This window comes from Colius striatus, chromosome 1, assembly GCF_028858725.1.
Source record: "Colius striatus isolate bColStr4 chromosome 1, bColStr4.1.hap1, whole genome shotgun sequence".
NCBI lineage: Eukaryota > Metazoa > Chordata > Aves > Coliiformes > Coliidae > Colius > Colius striatus.
The window spans coordinates 1,069,066-1,078,379 of NC_084759.1; the positions used below are offsets into that span (position 1 = coordinate 1,069,066).

Sequence of the window (9,314 nt, forward strand, 5' to 3'; positions counted from 1 at the left end):
TGCTCAGCCTGGGGAACAGAAGCCTGAGCTCAGGGGCACCTCAGCAACACTCACAAGCACCTAAAGGCTCCTGCAAGGTGCTGAAAGGCTCAGGAGCAAGTGCTTTGGTGCTGAGGGGAGGGAGCCCTGGCCCAGGCTGCCCAGGGAGGGTGTGGAGGCTCCTGCTCAAGGTTCCCAACCCCAGCTGGACACGTTCCTGTGCCCCCTGAGCCAGGGGCAGCTGCTGGAGCAGGGGCTGGGGCTGCAGCAGCTCTGCAGGACCCAGCACACCCCCAGCACTCAGGGATCTGTGAACACCTTTCCCCTGCAGGCACAGAACTGATTCACCTCACCAAGTCACACCCAGAGCAAGTGCCTGTGCTCAGCTGAAGCTCAGGGTGTGTGTGTTCCCCAGCTCCATGCCCTGCTCTGCTCAGAGCCATTGCCATCTTCCCCTCCAGACCTGGCTCCACACTTGTATGGTCCCACCACAGCCACCAGAGGCCAGGCTCCTCATTTATTCCCTCCACTTACTTAAACACTTCCTAAACTCAGTGAACATTTAGAATCACTTGAAGACAAAAGCAACCAAACACCTGAGTTTGGGATGGGAGGGCCAAGGGCTTTCAGCAGCCTCACACAAGGACCAAGCTCCAGCCTGGTGGGATTTGCAGTGTCACTGGCCAAAGGCACCATGGGCTTTTGCCTGATCTATGGCACAGCCAGCTATCAGAGCTTCCCAGACACAAAGCAGCTCCAGCAGCTTCATGAAGGCACTGGGTGGGCAGCACAAGCACCTCAGGACAGGGCTTGTGTGGCATTTGTCTTGGCTGTGGCCACAGTGAGAGCAGATGATGTTCTCATGTGGCTTCAGGGCTGGTGGACAGAGCAGGGAACAGCCCAGGGGTGTGCTGCTGCCAGAGGGGTTGATTTGATGTTGCCTGCAGCATTGAATGTATCCCACAATGGCTGAGCTTGGAGAAGCCCCTGGAGCTGCTGGAGCCCAGCCCTGAGCTCACCCTGCCACAGCCAGCACTGAGCCACAGCCTCAGCACCTCAGCCCAGGGCTTTGGGATCCCTGCAGGGCTGGGCACTGCCCCAGCTCCCTGGGCAGCCCATTCCAAGGCTGAATCCCCCTTTTAGTGTCAAAGTCATTCCTAATGTCCAATCTAAACCTCCCCTGGCACAACTTCAACCCATTTCCTCCTGTCTTGTTGCTATAGCTCAGGAGAAGAGGCTGGCAGCACCTCCAGAGAGGTGAGGGTGGACAGAACTCAGGAGGCAAATAACCCTTCCAGCAGCCATCTTCCATCCCATCCCATCCCATCCCATCCCATCCTCCTCCATCTGAGCTCCCTCATCCCCTTTAGGACCTCTCTAGGTCTAAATCCCATCCCATCACATCCCATCCCATCCTACCTCATCCCATCCTCCTCCATCTGAGCTCCCTCATCACCTGTAGGACCTTCTCAGGCCTAAATCCCATCCCACTCCATCCTACCCCATCCCATCCCATCCTCCTCCATCTGAGCTCCCTCAGCCCCTTTAGGACCTCTCTAGGTCTAGATCCCATCCCACCCCACCCCATCCCACCCCATCCCATCCCATCCCATCCCATCCCATCCCATCCCACCCCATCCCATCCCATCCCATCCCATCCCATCCCATCCCACCCCATCCCATCCCATCCTACCACATCCCATCCTCCTCCATCTGAGCTCCCTCATCTCCTGTAGGACCTTTCCAGGTCCCCATCAGCAGATCCCAGAGTCCCATCCTTCCTCTGAGCTCCCTCATCCCCTTTAGGACCTGTCTAGGTCTAGATCCCACTCCATCCCATCCCATCCCATCCCACTCTCTCCCATCCCATCCCATCCCATCCCATCCCATCCCATCCCATCCCACCCCACTCCACCCCATCCCCCCTCAACCAACCACCACCCAACACACTCTGGGAGCTCAGGATCCCAATCCCCCCTGACCAAAGCAGGGCCAGTCCCTGCTCTCCAGCTGCCATCACTGTCACACCCTGCTGATGCCACCGTTGGAGCACTGGGGCATCTCTGTGCCCGGTGTCAACCTTCAGCCCACTGCAGTTAAACTTGGGGAGGAATCATCCTGAGCCTAAAGGGCTTGCAGGGAGGCAGCCCCAGAGCAAGGCCTGAGGGAATGGCTTTCCCAGGGAGCAGGAGGGGGCTCTTACCTGCTCCCACGGTGGCGATGGCGCTCTCCTGCCCCACGATGTGCTCCCGGAGCCGCTGCTCCAGCGGGAACCTGCGGCGCTCGTCCAGCTCCCTCCTGAGCTGCTGCTCCTGGAACTGCCAGGGACATGGTGGGAACAGGGGCTTGGGGAGGAACAGGCTGAACATCAGGGCTGCCAAGGTGCTGAGGGGCTGCAGCATGTGTGTGAGGAGGAAAGGCTGCAGCCCTGGGGCTGCTCAGCCTGGGGAACAGAAGCCTGAGCTCAGGGGCACCTCAGCAACACTCACAAGCACCTAAAGGCTCCTGCAAGGTGCTGAAAGGCTCAGGAGCAAGTGCTTTGGTGCTGAGGGGAGGGAGCCCTGGCCCAGGCTGCCCAGGGAGGGTGTGGAGGCTCCTTCTCTGAGGTTCCAAACCCCAGCTGGACACGTTCCTGTGCCCCCTGAGCCAGGGGCAGCTGCTGGAGCAGGGGCTGGGGCTGCAGCAGCTCTGCAGGGCTCTGCCAGCCCCAGCACTCAGGGATCTGTGTGTTCCTTAATCACAGATCTCAAGGGCTGGAAGGGACCTGCAAAGCTCATCCAGTGCAACCCCCTGCCAGAGCAGCAGCACCTAGAGCAGGGCACACAGGGACTCATCCAGCTGGGGTTGGGATGGCTCCAGAGTCACCTCCCTTGGAAGGGGAAAGGCAAGGGGTTGGGATCATGGGGGTCAGGGGCTGGTTGGGGGTCAATCCCAGAGTCTCAGAGACTAGGAGTGAGCTGGAAGCAGTGCATCATCCACCCAGTGCAACCCCCTGCCAGAGCAGCAGCACCTAGAGCAGGGCACACAGGGACTCATCCAGCTGGGGTTGGGATGGCTGCAGAGAAGGAGCCTCCACAGCCCATCTGGGCAGCCCCTGCCAGGGCTCCCTCACCTGTGACAGCAGCTTGGTTCAGAACACTTCTGATGGGGAAAGGCTGCAGCCCTGGGGCTGCTCAGCCTGGGGAACAGAAGCCTGAGCTCAGGGGCACCTCAGCAACACTCACCTAAGAGGTGATGCTCCTGAGCAGGAGCCTCCACACCCTCCCTGGGCAGCCTGGGCCAGGGCTCCCTCCCCTCAGCACCAAAGCACTTGCTCCTCCTGGGCCAGGGGCACTTGCTGTGTTCCAGCCTCTGCCCCTCACCCCTTGTCCTGCCACTGGCCACCACACACCCAAGTGGCACCTCCTGAGCCTTTCAGCACCTTGCAGGAGCCTTTAGGTACACAGCAAGTGCCCCTGGCCCAGGAGGAGCAAGTGCTTTGGTGCTGAGGGGAGGGAGCCAGGGGGGTTGCACTTGATGGTCCTCAGAGGTTCCATTCCAACCCCTTGGATTCTGTGATTGTTTGATTCCAACCCCTGGCCCTCAGCACCTCACCCCAGGGCTTTGGGATCCCTGCAGGGCTGGGCACTGCCCCAGCTCCCTGGGCAGCCTGGGACAGGGCTGACACCCCTCTCAGGGAAACAGTTCTGCCTCAGCTCCAGCCTCAACCTCCCCTGGAGCAGCTCCAGCCCCTTTCCTCTTGTTGTGTCACTTGTGCTGGGGATGTGCCCATCCCTCACCCCCTGCATCCCACCCCTGAGCCCCCTGTGCTGGGGATGTGCCCATCCCCTGGGCTAACTCCAGGCTGGTTCTGCTCATCCTGTCACTTGTTACTTGGGAGAAGAGACCTTGAGCCACAGGCTGCTGTGAGGGAGTGTCAGAGAGTGCTGCTGTGTCCCCTCAGGCTCCTCTTCTCCAGCCTCAACACCCCCATTCCCTCAGCCCCTCCCCAGCCCCTTGTGCTCCAGCCCCTTCCCCAGCTCAGTGCCCAGCTCTGGCCACGCTGCAGCCCCTCAGTGTCCCTGTAGCTGTGTGACACCAGGTTTGAAGGCTCCTTCCTTTCTTTGAACCCCAGATACACAGCAGCTGATTTAAATGTCCCCAGTTGAACATGAACTAGCTTCAAGAGCCCCCAACAGCAGCCAAGTGTGTCCTGGCCAGGGAAAGCACAGACAGGAGCCTTTTGTCATTTGAAGAGCAAAGAAGGAAGGGAATCCAAATAAATTACAGATACATATGAAACCTCCTTGTTATTCTGTCACCAGGATATGTAAATCTAATGTATGTGCTGTGCCCATGCAGCAATAGTTTTGCCAATTCATTCTGGAGCAGGGATTAAAATGAGCAATCAATTCTCAAAGAGTCTCAGTGGAACCCAGCTCCTGGGGTGGCTGCAGCCCCTGGAGCAGCTCATCCCCCCCAGCTCGATATCCATCACCAGCTGCCTCTGCCTGCCTCCCTTTTTATATACAAGCACAATCATTTTCATCAGCAACATCTCTCCTGGATAGATTTCCTTAGTGTCTTTCATCTATTAGTTAAGCACAAGAGCCAAGGCAGCTCCTCCAAAGGGTTTGGGGCTGGTTTCTTTGCCAGTGCTGCACTCCAGAGACCATTTACCCAGCAGATCATTCCAACCCACTTCAATCCTTGGACAGGTTTCAAGTGTTTCAGCCTTAAAAGCTGCTTGGAGGGTTTTGGGAGGTCCCAAAGCTCTGCAGAGGCCATGGGCTGTGAGGGAGGATGCTGAGCCCCAGGGGGAGGGTGTCCATGTCCCTGCTTAGCACAGAGGTTTAGCACTTGGGGAAGCTTTGAAGGACAGAATCCCAGCGTGGTGGGGGTGGGCAGGAGCCTGCAGAGCTGCTCCAGCCCCAGCTCCTGCTCCAGCAGGTTCCCCTCCCTCAGGGCAGTGTGTGCTGGGACCTGCTCCAGCCAGTGAGCACAGAAAGAGCAGCACTGGCACTGCCTCAGGTTTCACTCAGCAACATCATCTAACTGAAGCCACTGTGAGTTGCATCTCCCCCTTCCAGGCTTGTTCTTCACCTCCACTTTCCCACCTCACCAGGTCAAATGCCAAAGCTGCAGAGCAAACCCTGAGGTGCACAAAGGCCAGAGGAGCCTGCAACTCCCCTCAAGGGCTTCTCCAACCTGAATGATTCCTTGTGTGAGCACGAGGATGTGGATGGAGCACAAGGGGCTGGGGAGGGGCTGAGGGAATGGGGGTGCTGAGCCTGGAGAAGAGGAGCCTGAGGGGACACAGCAGCACTCTCTGACACTCCCTCACAGCAGCCTGTGCCTGGGGAGGTTGGTCTCTGCTCCTGAGCTCCAAGTGACAGGACAAGAGGGAAGGGGCTGGAGTTGGCCCAGGGGAGGTTGAGGTTGGAGGGTCAGTCTCTGCTCCTGAGCTCCAAAACAAGAGGGAAGGGGCTGGAGTTGGAGCAAGAGGGCTGAAGGAGCAAGAGCCTGGAGACAGAGGCTGCAGGGTGAGGCTGGGGAAGGGGCTGGAGCACAAGGGGCTGAGGGAATGGGGGTGTTGAGGCTGGAGAAGAGCAGCCTGAGGGGACACAGCAGCACTCTCTGACACTCCCTCACAGCAGCCTGTGGCTCAAGGTCTCTTCTCCCAAGTGACAAGATGAGCAGAACCAGCCTGGAGCTGCCCCAGGGGAGGTTGAGGCTGGAGCTGAGGCAGAACTGTTTCCCTGAGAGGGGTGTCAGCCCTGTGCCAGGCTGCCCAGGGAGCTGGGGCAGTGCCCAGCCCTGCAGGGATCCCAAAGCTCTGGGCTGAGGTGCTGAGGCTGTGGCTCAGTGCTGGCTGTGGCAGGGTGAGCTCAGGGTTGGGCTCCAGCAGCTCCAGGGGCTTCTCCAGCCTCAGGCAGTGTGGGATCCTGAGCCAGCCTGTCCTTCCTCGTGCCTCAGTCTCTCCTTTTGCAGTCTGCTGCCACTGGCAGCCCCTTCACCAGGCTGCAGAGGGACTTTCCCTCCCCATCTGACCTGGGACTCTCGGAGCTGCTGCTGCAGAGGTTCTGCTCCTCCCTGCTGACAGCTCCTCCCTGCCCCTGGATTAGTTGCTCCTACTGACACCCTGGAATCTGAAATCCCTGAGGGAGCTTTAAAAGCTCTGCCAGGCTGCAGATCCCTCATTCTCTCATAACCTGCCACTCAGTAAATCTGCTTCCTCCTGGGCTCTGCTTGTTGTGGAACCACTACAACAATTGGGGTTCCTTCCCCTCCTTCTGACAGTGAGGCAGGGAGGGGGATGAGGAGTGCTGCAGCCACTCAGGGAGGCTGAAGGCATGAGGGGGGCAAATCCTGACCACACAGCACAAGAGGAGCCTGAGGGCTGAGCTCAGTCATGCTACAGACACATCAGGGGTGGGTGTGAGGAGGCTGGAGCCAGGCTGTGCTCAGGGATGGGCAGTGACAGGACAAGGGGCAACAAGCTGGGACAGAAGAGGTTCCAAAGCAACACAAGGACAAGCTCCTTCCCTGCTGAGGTGAGGGAGCACTGGCAGGGGCTGCCCAGATGGGCTGTGGAGGCTCCTTCTCTGCAGCCATCCCAGCCCCAGCTGGATGAGTCCCTGTGTGCCCTGCTCTAGGTGCTGCTGCTCTGGCAGGGGCTGCACTGGCTGAGCTCTGCAGGTCCCTTCCAGCCCTTGGGATCCAGGTCACACACTCAAGGGATCCCAAGAGCATCAATCACCTGGAGACAAGGAGTGTGATCAAAGCTAACAAGGAGTGTGATCAGACCAGAACATGACTCTTTACCCTGCAGATGTGCAGGCTGGGAGCTGGGATAACATTGCTCCAACCAGGCTCTCCCAGAGCATTGTTCACTGAAGGTCTGGTCAACACCAGTGCTCTGTGCACTGGGGCAATGGTCCCTCCAAGCTTGGCTTGCTCTGGGTGTACAGAGTTGCTCCCTGAGCCCCCAGAAGCAAGAGTCACCTCCTCTCTCCTCATTTATACATGCAGCAAAGGAGTTGTATGGTGGGAAAGTGATGTGGTGGGAACACCCAGGCTGGTTCTGCAACTGCAGCTGGGTGAAAACCTATTCAAGTGTGATGCTTCTTGCCTGCAAATGCTGCCTTTAGGGTCAGCACTTCCAAGGCTTTATTCCAGGTGGGGTTTGAGTATCCATAGAGGCTCCTTCTCTGGAGCCATCCCAACCCCAGCTGGATGAGTCCCTGTGTGCCCTGCTCTAGGTGCTGCTGCTCTGGCAGGGGGTTGCACTGGATGAGCTCTGCAGGTCCCTTCCAACCCTTGAGATCTGTGATTGCTTAAGGAACACACAGATCCCTGAGTGCTGGGGCTGGCAGGGCCCTGCAGAGCTGCTGCACCCCAGCCCCTGCTCCAGCAGCTGCCCCTGGCTCAGGGGGCACAGGAACGTGTCCAGCTGGGGTTGGAAACCTCCTGAGCAGGAGCCTCCACACCCTCCCTGGGCAGCCTGGGCCAGGGCTCCCTCTCCTCAGCACCAAAGGACTTGCTCCTGAGCCTTGCAGCACCTTGCAGGAGCCTTTAGGTGCTTGTGAGTGTTGCTGAGGTGCCCCTGAGCTCAGGCTTCTGTTCCCCAGGCTGAGCAGCCCCAGGGCTGCAGCCTTTCCCCATCAGAAGTGTTCTGAACCAAGCTGCTGTCACAGGTGAGGGAGCCCTGGCAGGGGCTGCCCAGATGGGCTGTGGAGGCTCCTCTGGAGACATCCCAACCCCAGCTGGGTGAGTCCCTGTGTGCCCTGCTCTAGGTGCTGCTGCTCTGGCAGGGGGTTGCACTGGATGAGCTCTGCAGGTCCCTTCCAGCCCTTGGGACTGTGACTGTGTGATTGCCCTGGCCAGGCAGCTCAGCCACACCACTGCACTCTCCCAGTGGCTCCTTTTGCCAGGAATTATGTAGAGACATTAAAAACACCCTCCCTGACTTGACAGGCTTTTAGCCAAGCTACTGGAGGCTGTTCCTGGCCCTGTCCAGGCAGAAGCAGGAGGAGAGCCCACAGGCACAGCTCAAACACTTCCCAAGTGGGGGTTTATCTCCCCCTTGATGCATCTTGTCACCAATGCACAGAGGTGGAGCTGTGCTCTGCTGCTCCTCTGTTGCTTCAATGCTCTTTCAAACCCACCTTGTAGGGGGAAGGGAAAGGTTGAATCACTTGAATGTGAGGCTCACCTTTGCCTCTGAGGCTTTCAGCAGGCTCATGACCTCCCCTTCCCGGGCGTAATCCAGGGGGGTATGGCCCATCTCGTTCTTCTGCAGGGGGTTGGCACCTGATGGCAGGAAGAAATGGGTAAGGTGAGGGCACTGCAGTTCAGTCTTGAGGCAGAAAGAGCAGGTAGCACATCCTTTGCCTTTGTCCTCCTCCTAACCTTTGGCTCCAAGGGCTGTGTGGATCAGAAAGGGACAATGGACAAGCAGCAGCTCCATGCAGGGGGGCTCCAGGGGACAAGAAAAGGGATTGTCACTGGCTTGGCATGGAAAAGCTGCTGAGAGCACATGGGCACCAGGAGGAAACCCAGCTTCACAAAGGCTCCTGCAGCAGTGGGAGCCATGTGGGACTGCTCTTGGCTTCCCTTGGGCTCGCTGCCCTCCTTCTCCATCACCCCAAAGGAGAGCTGCAGGGAGCAGCTGCCACCCTGAGCCAGGGGGAAGCCACAGTCTTCTTTGGAATGGAAGGAGAAAGTCAGCAAACCACAGAGACTGAAGTGGGGGGAGTCAGATGGGGACCCTGGGAGAAAGCACCATGCACAGAGAGGGCTCCCTGTGCCCTGTCCCTGCCCCAGGCAGCCTGTGCACGCTCACACTGGTCCCAGCTGCAGTGATGGGAAGTGTACAGAGGGAATCTTGCACAGGGAGGTCTGGGATTAGGAGAGAGGGGTACTGGGGAATAGCCAGTGACACATTCAAGGGCTCAGGAGTCATCTCTGAGGTTGGAGAAGCCCTTGAAGCTGCTGGAGCCCAGCCCTGAGCTCACCCTGCCACAGCCAGCACTGAGCCACAGCCCTCAGCACCTCAGCCCCAGGGCTTTGGGATCCCTCCAGGGCTGGGCACTGCCCCAGCTCCCTGGGCAGCCTGGCACAGGGCTGACACCCCTCTCAGGGACACAGTTCTGCCCCAGCTCCTCCCTGGTAGATGCAGATGAAGCTGCCCACACTGGCCATGGTCAGGGGCTGGTTCCCATCTGATCACCTCCCATGGCTCTGCTGCCATCCCCATTCCTCAGGATCCACCTGCAGCCTCAGCACAAAGACTGTGTGGCCAGCAAAGGTGTTGCCAAGTCCCTTCTGCCCTTGAGAGGCCAGGCTGAAGGGAC

At 58.9% G+C, this 9,314-nt stretch overlaps 1 protein-coding gene across 1 annotated transcript in view; it reads right to left on the bottom strand.

The window, feature by feature from the left end:
* The window catches only part of CLPB (ClpB family mitochondrial disaggregase), a 99,785-nt gene that overhangs the window by 33,822 nt on the left and 56,649 nt on the right, over window positions 1-9,314 (bottom strand). The window contains exons 7-8 of the mRNA XM_062020314.1: window positions 8,174-8,271; window positions 2,183-2,297 (exon numbers count right to left, since the gene is read on the bottom strand). Coding sequence (XP_061876298.1) covers window positions 2,183-2,297; window positions 8,174-8,271 — 213 coding nt within the window. The remainder of the gene's footprint in view (window positions 1-2,182; window positions 2,298-8,173; window positions 8,272-9,314) is intronic.